The sequence below is a fragment of the Sander vitreus genome, chromosome 20, assembly GCF_031162955.1.
Source record: "Sander vitreus isolate 19-12246 chromosome 20, sanVit1, whole genome shotgun sequence".
Lineage (NCBI taxonomy): Eukaryota > Metazoa > Chordata > Actinopteri > Perciformes > Percidae > Sander > Sander vitreus.
Genome location: NC_135874.1, coordinates 4,577,137 through 4,595,989, shown reverse-complemented (window position 1 = coordinate 4,595,989; position 18,853 = coordinate 4,577,137). Strand labels below are relative to the sequence as shown.

The window sequence follows — 18,853 nt, the reverse complement described above, 5'->3', positions numbered from 1 at the left end:
CGGACATGTGCATTCACTAATTACATTTGTATATAGATGGTGAAATAATATAAGCATTACCTTATGTAAAAGATTTTTAAACATTTAATGTAACTGGCAAACAATGCTTTCTACTTTTTAAAGAGCACACGTTTATAACAATTTTTTATTTTTGCCGTTTGTATGCTGTTACTGTCATTCTCTACTCTACAGTATGTTGTTCTTTGTTGTCGCTGTCTGTTCGATTGTCCGTATTTCTCTCTGTTGACACTGTACATATTGTCTGTCTGGTTCTCCATCTTTTCATCCGTTTTAACTCTAACTCTGCAATTTAAATGTTTTTTTATGGCTGTCTGTGATTATACTTCAGGGTTTTTCCTTGCTCAGAATTTGTCTTTGCAGGAACACACAAAGCGTGTGTGGGGGGGGGGGAATCCGGGAAATTTTGAGGGTAAAAGACTTCAATTCCTGATACATTTGTAGGCACCAATTTATGGTAAAAATGTCAATATTTATTGCAAGGAAATCACAAAATTCTGGTGGCAGGTAACAATTCAAAATACAAAATATAATGGAATATTATTATATTCAGTAGTCCAGTAAGGGGGCTTTCACATCCGGGACATGGGCCGGCTACGACAACAATTGACCCTAAAGTCCAGATGTTTAATTAGCATGAACAGGGCTTTATGGTAACATTTGTTCCCCCAAGGAGCATGTTTTGCTCCCAAGTTGAAAAATGTAGGATTGACTTAGGCTACTTAATCAGTGATGTTGAATATAGCCTACAGTGTAATGGACCACCACAGTTCATTTATACATGTGAACCGCGGATTAATTGCAGAGTTTAACCTTCATAGTGTAAATCTACCACGTGAATGGGGCACAGCAGAAAGACGGAGCAGAGCGACGCTGCTTGTTCATGTGTACTCCTATAGGCCTACACTTCGCATCAGGCGTTAAAACCTACTGTACCGAATTAGACTACTATTTAACGCGATAACGAGACGTTTTTAACCGGTAATGAAACTGTCTCAATTTAATACTGATGCCGTCAGACAGCCGCGCGGATAGACAGCAGTCGGAGTTCCGGCGGAGCTCTGCGCCCGTCAGCAGCGGCTTCTCACTGCGCAGCCGGTCCCCCAGAGCAGCATGATCACCGGGAGGGTCCGGTACAGCCTGAACCCTGCAAACGGAGATCCCGTTTGAAGGTGACGTGCTTGATTTTGAGTGAACGTCCCAATTTAAGTAACCTCTGATCGGGTCGTAGTAAATTAAGTATCCTAAGTTTAAGATTAGGTGTTGGTCATTCTCAACACCTTACCCTAGTAAGTAGTATTTTTAGGATAATATTGCATATTATACCTTTAAGTACTTTATTTATTTATTATATTCAGTCATAGTTTAATCTATGAACGTATACGTAAAATCTTAATCTGAAAGATAACTGTCACAGAAGTGGAGTAAAATGAATGAAAAAAATTGTTTAAAAAGTACTTTAAAAATTGTACAGTACAGCAAGAAAAAGTACAAAGTAGCAGGGACACTGTCTTGAAGGAAACAACTTGGAAACTTGTCAAGCACGTTCCTTTTATCGACGACACATATTGTTAGTCATTGTACAAACATAAGCGATGGAAGATAAATGGTGGATCCCACCTGTAATTGCCTTTGAGCCTTACCACATACTTGACATCACCATCTGTCAAACACAAGTTTTAAACTATAACCTGATGGTACAGCTAGAATTTAAATTCAATCAGCTCTAGGAAGTGTTTTAAACTGACGGCAGAAAGACAGGTTGTGATTTTACAAAATATTGTGGTAGCGGCAGCAGGAGATGACGTAACTTTCGTTTTGGGGCTTTTGTTGAACATAATCGTTTACTGCCGTTTGCCAGGTGGCGAATCAACATCTATTCAACCTCAGCATTGTTTGATGGGCCGATGTTATGACTCGGCTCCGAGTCGGCCTTCCTTTTTCCACTCAAGCGTTAACAGATGTAAGCTCTTTTATTGTATCGCAGCAAACAACCTTCCCACTCTTTCATAACTTTATGGTACAAGTGTGTACCATAAAGCGCGTGTCCTTTACAATCAGTTTGTTTTGTCAAATTCAGTGTACTCACTTATTTCTAACATGAATTTCAATAAATTATTAGCATTTGATATTATTCATTTTCACCGCAAGGGGAAATGTTTTTTCATTCTGTTAGTTACACACACACACACTATATATATATATATATATATATATAAAAATGGCATGCTGTTTAGGAAATTATTATATATATAAATATATTTGTGTGTGTGTATATATGTAAAGTTTGAATATATTGAATGAAAATGAGCAACGTTTATCCTTTTAGCGGACAGAACAGCATCCATCTGCTAAATCATCTGCTGTCATGTCACTTTTAACACATTGTCTCGGCTGCTCTCGTCTTCTAGGAAATGCAATCCTGGCCTTCGGGAACGGATCGGATGAGAAAACGGGCGCCAGCCAGCCCGGTATGCCCAGTGTGGCGACGGACAACCAGAGCCCACACTTGGCAACCACTGCCCCGGGCGTCTCCATGGAAACAGAGCAGAACATTCTAAGAGCACAGATACCTACTCAGGTGAGACGAGACGGACGACTGAAAGTATGATGTACCTCCAAACAGAGAGGCACTAATGGAGACGGCCTCGTTTAGACTCGGGTCACGCTAACTTGAGATAACTTAGGGCGTTTGTTTTATCCTGCGGGGAATAGCAGACGGGTAGGATTTACATTGTCTGCATAATTCAGTCAGGATCCGGTACAAAGTCAGTCACAAGACAACAACATGAAGCGAAAGGAGGCTGCGTGCGTTTGCTACCTTGTGCAATTTATGCTTCGCTTTCGATTGTCCAAATTCTAGCAGTAGGATTTTTGCATTATGTAAATGAAAGGTCCCATATGCTTATTATTTTAAGGTTCATACTTGTATTTTGAGTTTCTACTAGAACAGGTTTACATGCTTTAATATCAATGTAGCTGTATTCACCATCTGTCTGAAATGAACACAAAAATAACGATCCATGGGTTTTCAAGGCACAAATTGATATTTGCGAGTTAGACTGAAACATTAGGATACCTCATGCGACGATTATCCCCTCGTGCAGAAGCGCTCGACGATAATAATACGAGATAGTATTTTTTCAATAGAAATTCTGTAGAAAAAAAAAAGAAATTCATTAATTGAAAACATGTTTGTACTGTATTAGTTCAATTCAATTTTATTTATAGTATCAAATCATAACGAGTTATCTCGAGACACTTTACAGTAATTCCCCCAAGAGCAAGCATTCAGTGCGACAGCGGCGAGGAAAAACTCCCTTTTAGGAAGAAACCTCGGCAGACCCAGGCTCTCGGCAGGCGGTGTCCGACGGTGCCGGTCCGGGATGCGATGAACGGCGGCAATTATAGTCACAATAAAGATAACGTAACAGTGACTAAAGTTTTCGTAGTAGTTCATGTCAGGCGTTACAGTATGTAGCGTGGCACAGCAGGACGCAGCAGGGGTCAGCGGGACGCAGCAGGACACTGCAGGGCACCACAGAGCGTAGCGAAGCAGGACCACAGCGACAGCTGCAACCGAGATCTGGGCGCCATCCTAATCCAAGGAAATATGCTGGGATAAAAAACATAAGGACTCTGGGGAGTAAAAGCCCCAGAGCTAGGTTAGTAACGAGCATTTCTGGATCGCCTCACTCCCTAACTAACTATATGCTTTATCAAAGAGGATGGGTTTCAGTTTATTCTTAAATGTGGTGACGGTATCTGCCCCCCCCCCCGAATCCAGACTGGGAGCTGGTTCCACAGGAGAGTAGCTCTGGATTCTGGGAGCGTAGTGCTCTAGTGGGACAATAAGGTACTAAGAGCTCTTCAAGATATGATGGTGCTTGACCATTTAGAGCTTTGTAGGTCAGGAGAAGGATTTTAAATTCAATCCTGGATTTTACAGGAAGCCAATGCAGAAAAGCTAATACAGGAGAAATATGATCTCTTTTCTTAGTTCTGGTCAGAACGCGCGCCGCAGCATTCTGGATCAGCTGGAGAGTCTCAAGGGACTTACTTGAGCAAACTGATAGTAAGGAATTACAGCAGTCCAGCCTGGAAGTAACAAACACACGGACTAGTTTTTTTTTTTTTATGAATTTATTTGCAAATTCCTCGGGAAAATAAGTATTTGGTCACTTACAAACAAGCAAGATTTCTGGCTCTCACAGACCTGTAACTTCTTCTTTAAGAGGCTCCTCTGTCCTCCACTCGTTACCTGTATTGATGGCTCCTGTTTGAACTTGTTATCAGTATAAAAGACACCTGTCCACAACCTCAAACAGTCACACTCCAAACTCCACTATGGCCAAGACCAAAGAGCTGTCAAAGGACACCAGAAACAAAATTGTAGACCTGCACCAGGCTGGGAAGACTGAATCTGCAATAGGTAAGCAGCTTGGTGTGAAGAAATCAACTGTGGGAGAAATTATAAGAAAATGGAAGACATACAAAACCACTAATAATCTCCCTCGATCTGCGGCTCCACGCAAGAGCTCACCCCATTGGATCAAAAATGATCACAAGAACGGTGAGCAAAAATCCCAGAACCACACGGGGGGACCTAGTGAATGACCTGCAGAGAGCTGGGACCAACGTAACAAAGGCTACAATCAGTAACACACTATGCCGCCAGGGACTCAAATCCTGCAGTGCCAGACGTGTCCCCCTGCTTAAGCCAGTACATGTCCAGGCCCGTCTGGAGTTTGTTAGAGAGCATTTGGATGATCCAGAAGAGGATTGGGAGAATGTCATATGGTCAGATGAAACCAAAATAGAACTTTTTGGTAAAAACTCAGCTTGTCGTGTTTGGAGGGGAAAGAATGCTGAGTTGCATCCAAAGAACACCATATCTACTGTGAAGCATGGGGGTGGAAACATCATGCTTTGGGGCTGTTTTTCTGCAAAGGGACCAGGACGACTGATCCGTGTAAAGGAAAGAATGAATGGGGCCATGTATCGTGAGATTTTAGAGTGAAAACCTCCTTCCATCAGCAAGGGCATTGAAGATGAAACGTGGCTGGGTCTTTCAGCATGACAATGATCCCAAACACACCGCCCGGGCAACGAAGGAGTGGCTTCGTAAGAAGCATTTCAAGGTCCTGGAATGGCCTAGCCAGTCTCCAGATCTCAACCCCATAGAAAATCTTTGGAGGGAGTTGAAAGTCCGTGTTGCCCAGCGACAGCCCCAAAACATCACTGCTCTAGTAGATTTGAGTAGAGGAGATCTGCATGGAGGAATGGGCCAAAATACCAGCAACAGTGTGTGAAAACCTTGTGAAGACTTACAGAAAACGTTTGACCTCTGTCATTGTCAACAAAGGGTATATAACAAAGTATTGAGATGAACTTTTGTTATTGACCAAATACTTATTTTCCATCATAATTTGCAAATGAATTCATAAAAAAAATCCGACAATGTGATTTTCTTTTCTCATTTTGTCTCTCATAGTTGAAGTGTACCTATGACGAAAATTACAGGCCTCTCTCATCTTTTTAAGTGGGAGAACTTGCACAATTGGTGGCTGACTAAATACTTTTTTGCCCCACTGTAGGTCTATAGTCGGCTAAGACTTCAGGATCGAGGGTGGGTTTTTTTCAGAAGAGGTTTTATCACAGCTACTTTAAACAACTGCGGTACATAACCTGTTAAGGTGATCAATTTGATCTCTAATCATTTTAAGTTTATCGTTAAAGAAGCTCACAAAGTCGTCGCTACTCGGAGCTATAGGGATAGATGGCTCAATAAAGCTGCGACTCTCCGTCAGGCTGGCTACAGTGCTGAAAAAAAACCTTGGGTCGTTCTTATTTTCTTCCATTAGCGATGAGTAACGGTCTGATCCGGCATTTCCGAGGCTCTCCCTATAGGTTTTCAGACTATCTCGCCAATCTAAACAAGATTCATTCATTCATTTACTTCTACTTTTACTTTACTTCTGCCATTTACTTTCAAGGTTTCGCGAGATTTGTTTTAATTTGCAAGTTCGGGAGTTATACCGAGGTATTAATTTCCTTTGCTTCATCGTCTTCTTTTTGAGGGGAGCGACGGAGTCTTAAGTCGTCCATAGGCAGGCCGTAGCACCGTCTACAAAATTATCAATTTGGGAGGGACTAAAGTTAACAAAGCTCCTCTGTTATATTAAAGCACGACATTGAGTTAAATGCTGTTGGAATATTTTCCTTAAATTTAGCTACAGCACTGTCAGATAGGCATCTAGCGTAGAAACTTTTATCTAATTTCGTATAGTCGGGTAGTAAGAATTCGAAAGTTATTAAGAAATGCTCCGATAACGCAGGAGTCTGCGGAAATATTATTAAATCCTCAACATCGACGCCACGCACGCTCCGACTGAAACCAATTGAATCTAATAACGAGTTGAAAGCAGTACTAAGGCTATTCCGAGTTGGATGTCGAAGATTAAGAACGAGGCTTTCAAACGAGTTATAATTTAGTTTAGGTTTAGGATTAATTAACAGGCTCGAGTCAAAGACGGCCGCAACTCCCCCTCCTCGGCCTGAGGCTCTAAGAATTTGAGTATTATTGCAACTTCATTTAGACTAACATATTCTTCGTGGCCCAGCCAGGTTTCGGTAAGACAGAATATATCAATTTGATTATCTGATATCAAATCGTTTACCAATATTGCTTTAGAAGACAGAGATCTAATATTTAATAGTCCACGTCTAATTTTCTTATTCCGTTTTATCATCGCAGCGGTTGTTTTGATTCCAATTAGGTATTAAGTATAGCCCCTCTTTTGTTTACCTTTGATCTCCGATTACTAATATCAAACTCGGGTCGTCACGACCGATAATAGACTCGGTCAGATTTTTCGAGACCAGAGCGGCTCCGTCCCAAGCGGGACGAATTCCGTCTCTCTCAATCAGACCGGGCTTTTACTACTACTATTATTTGTTTCTATTTGTATACGTGGCGTCTCACAGCCCACTCTGCGACAAGCCAGCATTAGCTGATAAAGTCAATACATTAGTCAGGCTCTAGTGCTCACCATAGACTAACCTATCGAGCATTTATTACGTAGAGGATTTTGGATGAACAAAGCGTTAAAGTTTTGAGATCGGATATAACTTTATTGATCCCAGCGGGGTCATTAGATCTCTGCAGCATTAAAACATTTAAGTGCACAAAGTAGAGCATGAAACAAATGGCAGAAAGAGAAAATTAGACAATTAAATAAAAAAAACACAGGGAAACTGGATGTAAACAAATCAGCACATTGGCAATTTTACCGGAGAGGAAACTACAGAACGAACACTTCAACTGTGTCATATTCGTAACCGCTTCATCGACAGTATAAACGGGTTACGTAAACATCATCCACGTAGCCCGTACGATGAAGCAGTACAGCAAACAACGATTAAACTCTGTTGAACATAGTTTTACGCAGGATACGTTTTCACGCTAAGAGAATGTGTCCAGTTTTAGAGCAAACCGCTAATTAGCTTATAACGCTAGTCGTCTGGGCGCGCAAAATTAAAAAGAAATCGCTATTTCTACACCGCTAACGAGGGTCCCTACACGTAAACCAAAGCATTGAGAACTTTGTAAGCGTACACAGTTTATAGAGACCATACCGTTTACGGGCGGGCGCCATCTTGGCGTCAGGATCAGTCGAACGCCGTGCAACCAGTAACACAGCTCAATGTTCGACTGATCGTTTCCCCTTTTTTTTTCAAAAAAAGCCATGTCGAAAAAGAGGAAAAACAAATGCCATAGTATGTCAAAAAAAGCGTTAGTACAGTATGTCGTAAGAAAGTTCATACAATGATTTAAGTCATACAATCGAGTTCTTTATTGCCAAGTGCACAATTACAGAGAAGCACTAATACATTAAATAAAAAAGCCATAGTATACTACGTATGTAAAAATTTAATAAAAAGACACGGTTCCATCAGAAATGTTATAAAAAGTTAAACCATAACATATCAAAATACATTTGCGGTATTGAGTAATAGCAAGACGATGAAAGCGTTGCGATTTGGGTCTTTGGTAGTCCTGTCGGCATCTTCCTGCACAGTAGGGCGTAGGTCCTCCGTGGATGGGGGCTCTGTCCTGGGGATGTGTCCAGCGCAAGCCATAGTATAGTATTACATTACATGTCATTTAGCTGACAAAGCAACTTCCAATTAAGTGCTTTCAACCCCGAAGGTGCAAACTCCAGACAACAATAAATAGTCCATTTACATGGGTTGGAGTAGCCTGTTCAATCTCTATAGGCTAGGTTTTATAATGTAAATACATATGAGATGAAAAGTACTCTGTATGAGGGCAAGTTTGCTTTAGCAGTATTTTATTTTGGGCATTTGGCACGTTGTTGGGTATGAAAGGTTACTAATGCGATTGCTTGCTTCTGTAAATTAAATGAATGCTTTTTCAATGACAAAATTCATTGAAATAAAATTATTATATCAGAACTCGTTTGATTGGTAGGTCTTAAAATGTCTTAAATTTCACTTAGCAAAACCTGCGAGAACCCCGTAAATACAAAATCATAAAGTACAAAAATCTTTATGTCTGAGCCTGATGTTTAATATTTTTTGAAGTGCAATTTTGTTTACATCCATTTTATTGATTGTTTTTGATTGCGTTTGGTTTTCATTCCAGCGCATCTTTCGTTAACAGAGACCGAGAGTCCATTTTATTGATTGCTTTCGGTTGTTTTGTTCATTTATTGGGGATATTTAAAACGTCTTCCAGTTCCAGTGTTAAATATTCTTTAGAAATTAAAGCTTATTGATCTTTGAAAAGCATTATTACGCTGTCGTCATTACATTAGATGAAAAGATTATTGTTATCGTTTATCACAATCGGCAAAAATTTGTTACGGCGATGGGCCTATTTTCGACACCAGTTTCATACTCGGAAAGTGTCTTTTACATTTTACTGAGTCCCTTTGGGAGCAAGGTGTAGGCGGGGCTTTTTCAGAGGAGCCAAACGCGGGTGGAGATTTGTAACACTTTATCTCAAATCACTGGGGGAAAAGTAGCATCTAACCCACTCTGTTTTCTTCTGTCTCACCTTTTCAATCATCCTATACCAAAGAGTCTTTTAGCAAGAAGACTCCTCCCTCCTCGTACTAAATCAGGGATGCGTTTGTGCGGTTCCCCCAACAAATGTTTGCCATTTGAAGCACTTTGCGACCATCTGTAAAAAGGAGCTATATCAAATAAAGTTATTGCAGTCGCACTAACTGAAATTGATAACCTTAACGATGGCTGAAATCCATCAAGTGTCCCAGTGAGCTATTTCAGCGAGTCGGCATGCACCAGGGCCTCTCCTAAGTGGAATGCAGCCATCATTAATGGTTTTGAATACACCTGTGCTTTTCCTACTATGCCATGTCTGCTGTGAAAAAGGTCTATAGACCACACACGTCGACATGAAAAACATCGGTGTATTCAAAACCAGTAATGATGGTTGCATTCCACTTAGGAGAGGTCCTGGTATTGTGCATGCTGACTCACTGAAATAGTTTACTGGGACACTTGATGGAATTGAGCCCAATCACCTTTGGCTGCAATTAGATGACACACACACACACAGGTGGATTGTATTTACTAATGAGGTGACTTGTGTAGGCAATTGTTTGTACGCCATGCTTTTCAGTGTAGTATTTGCACAACATGCGGGAAGCGCGAATTGTTTTCGTTCCACTTTACAATGACGCAGCCCTTTGTGCTGGTCTTTCATGTGGATTCCCAATGACATACATGGCATGGTGGAGGAGTGCCAGGGGTATGAGTACTTTAGCGAGGCTGTGTAGACAGAAAAGGATACGGGATACCTGGGTACACGGTGCCGTCGCCCTGGTGGCCTCCCGCGCACACTCCTCTGTCTTTGTCCTCCGACGTCTTCGTACGATGACGCTGGCCGCCAAGGCTGCCGCCTCGCGCTCTCCATGCCACATATGCCTGCCGGAAGCCTCGTTTCTGCAACACACCAACCAATGCTTGTAACCATCTCAGACTTGTGCTGTGTGTGTCTGTGTGTTCTTTACCACAGTCACATATTTGAAACCTTCTGGGAAGCCACACAGTTTTCCGACTCACACGCACACACTCTCACATGCGCTCACTCTCACACACACACGCTGTAATGGAGAATTGATAACTAGGACCGTAACTGTAGCTAGTTGGAAACAGGTGAGCACTGTGGTGCGTCGGTAAGAATGCAGTCAAATTCTCTGATGCTCTTCAATAGATTTATTAGCAGACGATTGTCTGCGTCTTCACGAGTGTATGTGTGGTTCTACGCGAGTAAAAACATATGCCAAGGATAGAGGCAGAAACTAATTTGTAGCGAGAGCGAAATTAGTTCCAAATCTTAAGAGCGGATATTGCTATAGGATGGGAGGTGAAGCGAGAAGAGTAAATTAAAGCTCTGAGGCTAGAACTTTATTTTGGTAGGACGGCTCTCACAAAGTTCATTTGACCAAAATGTATCTGTGATTGGGAGTCGTCTTGTCTCATCTTTCGTTATCACCGCCGCTATTTTCGTGCATTTCGTATGGTCGTAATGACGCTTGTGATACACACTGTCCTTCTTTTGCATTAAAGATAAAAGGGTGCATTTACAGACTTCGTCCGAGAATAGTTTACTGATGTTAACGGCGGGCTATTTCCACACAACTGTGCCTGAGAACAGCACTCTCCATCTGCTCGTTTGTATCGATTTTACATCAATCTCATTTGAATTTGTACATGAAATCCTTTCCCGATAAATTACCTGAGCAGCGCTGAATCATAAAAACGTGTTCAAAAGTCGCCTATGTTGCTGGTGCACGAAAATACAACAGTGAAATGTACTTTAAACATTTCCTGTCACGCCAACCAAATTAACATATGTGCCACTAATCTTGGTAGAAGCTGTCACAGGAAATTCAATACAACTTTTACAGAATGTCATTTTATATAAATAGGTGACGGAGATCGCGGGGTCATCTGGTCGACCCCTCTGAGGCCTTCGCCCCCACCCTGGCCTCTTGCGCGGTCACAGTCTCGCTTTGGTATGTGATCAGCGCTGAACTGTGGAGATCTTTATCACTTTCGGCATCGTACATCTTCTTTTGAGTTCGGCCCCCCTCTCTCTCAGCTTGTTCTGCGGCACCCGCCGTTTGTGTGAGGGAGAGAGCATGTCAGCGATAGAATCGAATACCGAACCCAGGATTCGTTGAGTCCGCCGGTCTCAAGCAGTTCTGGTTCAGCTCGGCGGCGGCGAGGCGCGGCTTGTCGGGGGAGTGAGACGGCCCCGCTCCGACATCCGTCGTGGCGCCGAATAAACGCAAAACGCAACGCTATTTGTACTTTAATCATACTCGTTTTAGTTTTCTTGATTCTCTTTCTACGTTGTAACCAATGACATCGATTCAAAATGTTGCAACAAAAATATTACCCGAGTAAGAAAAGTATCGTAAAAAATATGTACTTAAAGTAACAATTCAGAAAAGTCCTCACGTTTTTGAAGCTGGAAACTGAACTTGTAGGCCTGTACATTTGTTTTACATAATTGCTAATGGTTTCATAGCAATACTCGCCATATTTAGATTTCCTAAAAATAACATTCAAACCAGGTCAGTCTGATGTTCCGTCAAAATTGGATTCATTTGCTCAGTTTCTTCATAGGGATCGCATTTATTTGTTCCGTTTCCCATTTTCGCAAATGTCACCTAAAAATAGCCTCTCTATTCTTAACTGCCCTTTGTTTCGCATGCACGCGTGGCCGGCCACACCGCGCAGATACGCAATCTTTGCTGACTATTTATAAAAACCAACAAACGTTATTTCATTCAAAGAGTCACTCTTATCCTGATGCATCAATTACATCTTTAACAAATTCAATCAAGCAAAATCTGGAAAAACACCTCTTTTTCTTTTTACAGACGCGTGTGGATGTAGCTAAATGGGGATAGAGACGACCGAATTGGAACATTTGTTTAGTTTCACTACACTTACAACCATTCATCCACTCCATTCCTCTACGCAGTAATAATTTATTGTAATCTAGTATTTTCAGGTGGAACAAGTTTCCATGGGCTATGCCTCCCGTACGACAGTTTGTTTTCAATTCAATGTTGGGAGTAATTGCATAACATTTATGGTCTACTCGTATATGGTTATGGAGTAACTAATAAATCTTGATTGGTAAAAGTATATTATGTATTATGGTGTTAGGTATCTCAGGTTTCTCACTGGTGGGTGGGCAATGGTGGAGCATACACAGGCGGTGAGACTTAAAGGTACTGTGTTACTGGGCAACAAAGCGTGTGAAAAGTTAAGCCTACTTAGGAGGGGGTTCCGGTGCCACCGCGGGAAAAGCTGGACGGAATGACGTCACCCGGAGTTAGAAAGAAACTTCGAGATGAATTCGATGGTGTGTGTCAAAAGGCAGAATGGAGACTTGCGCGCGTGTGTGTGTGTGTGTGGATCCGAAAGATCTGAATAACAACGTAAAGAGGGAACGTTATCAGATTCCAACTGAGATGGCTGGGGCCGAGTACTTTAGTAAACCAGAGGCATCCCGGGGATTTTGGCAGTTAAAGGAGTGATAGAATGATTATATAGGGTAATTCACACTGTTCCTTAAAGCATAACTCTCACCAAAATGCAACCTAGGGTCTTTTTGTGAATGTACCCGAGTCAAACTTTTGTTTAAAAGCATATTTAGGACGGAATCACCACTTTTAAGATTTACCGTATTTTCGTTTTTTGGTCAAATGGCCTTTTGAATGGGAGTGCTAGGGGCACTTTTATGCTAGCCTCAAAATAGCTAAGAAGAAACACTAAGAAGGCTCGACACAACATGAAACTTTGCTCCAAGTATTGCCAGGGGCTCTACACCTTAACGAAAGCATTGACGACATTGTTTGTGTACCCAGAGTTCACTAAAAAGAAAGGTTTTGAGCAACTCCCGTTAGCAGTTGTTTACGCTATCCGCCATTTTCCCGGTCAAAAATAGGCGATCTCCAAGTGCGAATGAACGGACTCCATAGGAGGAAATATCATTCTTATATGAGGCTCCTTTTTCCAACTACAAGGTCAATATTGTGTTTCACTAACGACAAAACAACGAATTATCCGTGCATTTCTTTGGAACGAAGCTTTGGTTGGGCTGAAAATGGCCCAGGTGCTATTCTATGGGTCTGTGAATATGGCCTTATTTGGAACGACAGCTTTTCTTCCAAATATGGTATGCTCATGAATATTTAGATGAGCTGCGCGCTGATTGGAGGAGCGAAGCACATACACTGGAGAGACAGCAGGTCTCATATTTCAGACACTGCAATGTTATACATTGTTTGTCTGCTATTTCGTTATTAAATTCACTTCTGAGACTTTTTTTTGCGAGAAATCAACTATATAAAGCTCAAATATGGGCCGTTTTACGAAAATTGACGGCAAATTTGTTAAGACGTGTCGGACTTCAGGAGCTCTGACGAGACACGCACACATACGTACGCAAGCACACTGTCCGTTACCGACAGACCTCCAAAAGTACAGACATGCCCGAACGCGGCTAAAACAGCCGAGACAAAACGCAAAGTTTCGACACTTTATTGACAACTAGTAGTGTTGTTACGTTACCCTTGGGACATTAAAAAAAACTCCACCAAGGAATCACAACTCACCCTGTAGCTAGTCAGCGGAGAGTGAAGCCCTGCAGGCATGTCCTCTGCGCTATCGCGTTACATCCACAACTCCCACTCCATTGTCCGATATACTCGTTCTAAACAGTTTTCTCTGGGCCAGAATTCAGTTTTACAGCCTGGAACACTGCATTTACAACCGTGGTTCATTTTCAATAGCCTTGAAAAACTTCCAAACTTTCTTCTTTCTAAAGTCAGGCATTAAAATGGGTCTGGGGTGAAAAAGGTGAATAATATTCCATATTTTAAAGCATCAATCTGATGCATTTTTTGCCAACCAACAGTGTAATATTTCAATATGCACTCATTAAAGTTAATTTGACTGGCAAAACGGTTAACATCCTTCTGACATTACACAATAATAAAACTCATAATTTTTATTTTTATGTTTTAAAAAGTTTTGGATACATTTTTACTTCTTCCAACCATATGTTAAATAAAGAGTCAATGTGGATTTACATATTGCAATAATATCAATCCTACAATGAATCATAAACTAAACTTTACTACTTTGGCCAGATCATCATCAAAAAAGCAAATTAGTACATTCATGATTTTGTCTATGTTGATATTAGCTGCTTTATTTACATTTATTAAAAACGTTGCATTGTTTATCTTTTCATATAGCTAGACGTCTAAACTCTGGGACGTAAATACCTGCCATTCTAATTCCAAACAGACAGCTTTGTCAAGGCAGTTTGGGCTTCAGATAGCTTTTACACAGTGGCCATCGTTAATGACAAATCATGTTCCGCTATGAACGTGCACACTCGTATTGTTTGTATCACGGTCGGTCAGTAAAGGCGCAGTCGCAACAGGAGCGGTCGTTGCCGGTAACGTACACGTATTACAGAGTGCACGGACCGAAGCTTTGTGACTAGCAAGCACCGTCTTACTGCTGCTGCCGTACAGTGTCTTCCTTGAACATGCACTGCAGAAGCAAGCACCCGGCTCACTCAATTTGAGGCACCAAGTGCTAAACGGCTTCCCGTCTCCACCCTTTTCCTCTCGTCCTCTATTCATGCCCAGCTCCATTTGTTTTAACTACTTTCTCAACTAAAGCTGCCTGTATCTACATGCTCCAAGTTTGATAAACTTTGCCTCCATTTTTTTTTATAGCCGCGTTACCACGGAGACCACACCGGCAAAGCACTCTCACATTTCGGCAAAGACCCGCCCTACTTTGCATCTGATTGGCTAGAACTCGTTTCATTGGTAGGTGGAAGTTCGATGATTGGTTAAATCCAGCGCATCAAAAACAAATCCCTTGTGGACTTTTTAATTTATTAATTTTTCTGAAATAGTCATACGCCAGAGTACTTAACACTAATTTTGGGGCGTTACAAAGATAGAAGGTAGAGCCAAATGAGGTACGAGTTGACGTCAACTTGGTTGAGATTCGCCCGTTTTCAGCGGCAGTTTCAAATTGTGAGATTTGCATAGGAAAGGGATGTCAATGGGACTTTGAGGTTCTCTGTATGCCTATTTTACCCACCGAACTGTGGTAATTCAACTACAACAAGGTAAACTCTGTTTTGCATTCCATCACCCCTTTAAGGATGCACGAGGACGGTACAAAAGGACTGCACTTTCAATACAGCTAATCACTTTGACAGGCCTTCTAGCTGGCCCAGCCACCTACATCGGCATTTTTCGGACCGGTTAGTTTGGTGGCCGAGAGGCAAAACTAGCTAGCGTCGCATAACTGTAGCAGTAACGTTAGTTCAAGTTTGTTTCGAGTTTTACATGTAAAGTTTACGAAGAAAATGTCATTTTTTTTTCCAATATCGTGCAGCCAGTCGCTCACCGCACATCGGTATCTTCTTGGTATACCAACTGCTATAATTACAATGAATCATATTTCTCTGTCTCTATGTCCCAACCGGCAGATGGCCGCCCACCAAGAGCCCGGGTCTGTCCGAGGTTTCTGCCTAAAAGGAAGTTTTTCCTCGCCGCTAAATGCTTGCTCTTGGGGGAATTGTCAGGTGTTTACAAAAAGAGTAGGTCTAGACCACACTCTATAATTTACAAAGTGCCTTGTGATAACTCGTTTAATTTGCCAGTTCAACTGGTTATTATAAAATCAAAAGTGTTTTAGCGTCGGTACACTAGAAGGGTGAAACCGGAAATCAAACAAAATGTCATTAAACGGTCATTACATACTATGTTGTAACTGGTGATGCTTGGGTTTAAGTGTGAAGGATGAAGACAGAAGAAGAATCTAGAGATGGAGCTGTTCTGAATACGTTTGCAGAGAAAAGCATCTCGTTGTGAAATTGCATCTGGCCGATAAGTGGCAATGTCCTCGCGATCGCTTGGCCGTTATACTTACGTACTTGCTCCTGAAATCCGAGTTGCCGCCTGCACCGAGAAGACGTTCCCGGTGCCAAATCTGGAGGCAGATAACAGAATTTGTGATGACTAATCATGACGCGTCTGTTTTCTTCAAGGCAAACGAGAACGACAGATTGTGGGGCGACGAGGGAGACTCCGCTCTTCCCTCTCCGGGCCTGTCGGACCGCGGAGTCGAACCTCTCCGCCTGTCCCTGCTGCTGGGCCTCGGGTGGCTGCTCCTGCTGCTGCTCTCCGACCAATAAGAGGCCTCGCTCACCTGGCCTCCACTGACAAAACTCCAGACCTGGGGGGAGGGGTTGGTGTGAGAGAGAGAGAGAGAGAAACAGCCAGTCTATGTGTCAAATGATAGTGGGGAAAAGGGTCGACTGTCACAAGAATCACACTTTATCTCTTTTTGTAAATCATGACTCAGAGCAGATATGTTGTGCAGCCCTTAAGAAGAGAAGAACACAGGGGAGGGGGGTGGGGGGGGGGGGAAACCAGGAAGTACACACCTCATTTCTTGCTTCACGCCTGCCCAAATAAACTCTTACACAACACACATGCAGACTTTGCTCATACGAAAATAACGTCCAAGCTACAGAAGGGACCATGGGCTCAGGTGTACAGTGAAGAGACACTGAAGATGCAGTGTGGGAAAAACTCTTAAAAAAAAAAAAAAAAAAACTCTAAAAAATCTTTTGTCCCTGAACACTTCTTGATGTTAAAGAAAAAATATTACATGTTAAGACTTTTGTCTCAGATAAACTGTGATAAAGTGTTACACGAAATTGAAGGTGGATGTGTTTGTCCACATGCAGCACTCTATACTTCTTGTTCTTTATTTTGATCCCGCATTTTGTTTGTTTTTTTAATTAAGACGTCATTTTGTTACCGAGAATGTTAGATGGAAGCACATTATCGAGTCAAATCGCAATTAAATTCTTTGACTGTTGTGTTTTAAGTTGCAGGATAAACAGCTCATTTCCAAATAAAGAATATATATAGAAAAAAAATGTATTGAAATTTAACATTCAAATAAGATCTCCCAAAGTCTTTCAAAGTGTTTTATTTTGTCAAAAAAGGAACTATATTACTTATTAGCTTTTAGCGTATTGTAAATTGTTTTAATTTTAAAAGCTCTAAATCATTTTGTATGAGTAGCTGTCACTTTTCGAAAATGGTGATTACCTCACTTTGGAAGGGGACTCCTTATATATTCATTCATTTAGCTTTAAGTGTGAGGGCTTGACAAACATTTGGGTTTGATCCTCTTAAGGAACACAAAAAACATGGTTTTGGTGACGCCAAAAAATGGAAACAAGTCTATATTTTTTAATTGTGTATGGACTTTGCTGCAGAGAAAACAGATATCTCCAAGATTGTGACCAATTGTGCTCTGCCGCTTTGGAAGGACTGGTGGGAAAACAGACGGTGTGGGTTTTGATGCATAACTGGATGCATATGTCTTTCGATGGACTTGTGAGATGAGGGTGGTTACCCGTGTTGGGACTCTTTGCTCAACGTGGGACGCCAGAAGATTTACAATATGTACTGTGAAAGCGCAGCCTTGCTCTGTGAAGCAGACACGTCTATGAAAAGTGTTGAGATTGAGGTTGGTTAGCTGCAGAGGCTCCCAACGAGGAATGTGTCATCTTCAATACTGCCATTGAAATCAATTATCTGAAGAAACGCCCATTTGTTTCATTGCATTATGAAATTACACATGTGCCGACTTCAACACCGAGACAGAAAACGTGTTGCTCTGAGCTACAAGCAGACCAGATAAAAATGACACATTCTAGCTTAAGTTGGACCTAAAAATAAGCTCCTAATATTGTTAATTCTTCCTCACTGATGTCCGTGTTGTTTTGAAATGAGAGCCCAAATGGGGTTTAACAGGGTTTTAAGTACCTATCTTCTGGTACTGAGACATGGAGATATTTTGGGTTTTATTTGCCAAGGTTTTGTCATTCTCTGAGATTGCTGCTGCCATCCAAATACAATAAACATTTTTTTCTTTGGAAAGACTTTCTAGTGATCTTACTGTTGATACAAAAGCTCTGAGGCATCTGTTAAGTACGTACAGCAGTTTCCAATAGGCCTGCTCGATTATGGAAAAATTCGTAATCGACAAATTAACAGTGACATTTTCCTTAATACGTTTGCTGTTTGAACATAATTTTTTCATTCAAAACTCAAGACAAAACAATAGCAAAATAGTCTCTTTTTTTGTGATCATTAGGAGCCGCAATCGCGATTAAAATTTGGATTTACTTCGGAGCCCTAGTTTCCACTGAAGCTCTGTTTTGTTTTACCTACCATCTTACCTCCATACATTTTATCCCTCAATATCGCTATTTTCCTGCAATTTTACTTGTCTCAAACATACATGTAAGGAGAAGCACGTGACCGGCGGCCGCTACGGTTGTAAGAAACTGAGCTCCTACACTCGCCTCCGTATTTCATTAAATAATCAGGTCTATTACTTTTTCTTCGACACCAAATTGTTTCGTCTGTTGTCTCGGTGACTCGGTGAAACGCCTTTAGGCACGAAAGAGCAGGTCTCGTTGTCGCCCGGACTGTCTACTCGTTCGGAGAAGTTTGCTAGCATGTCTGCGGCTAATGGAGTGGTTGCTAATGTGAACACGCTGTCTAATATGGAGGAATTAGCGCAGTGAAGGGAGTGCTGGCTGAAATGAAAGCCTCACAGCAACACATCGGGGCAAAACCTGAGATGCAGGAAAGCATGGTATGTGAGCTGGACCAATCTGACTGCGTCACACTCAAGATCC

At 41.6% G+C, this 18,853-nt stretch overlaps 1 protein-coding gene across 1 annotated transcript in view; it reads left to right on the top strand.

The window, feature by feature from the left end:
* Window positions 1-18,080, top strand: part of gfra4a (GDNF family receptor alpha 4a) — a 166,773-nt gene extending 148,693 nt beyond the window's left edge. The window contains exons 7-8 of the mRNA XM_078278201.1: window positions 2,430-2,599; window positions 16,175-18,080. Coding sequence (XP_078134327.1) covers window positions 2,430-2,599; window positions 16,175-16,321 — 317 coding nt within the window. The 3' untranslated portion in view covers window positions 16,322-18,080. The remainder of the gene's footprint in view (window positions 1-2,429; window positions 2,600-16,174) is intronic.
* Window positions 18,081-18,853: the final 773 nt, after the last annotated feature.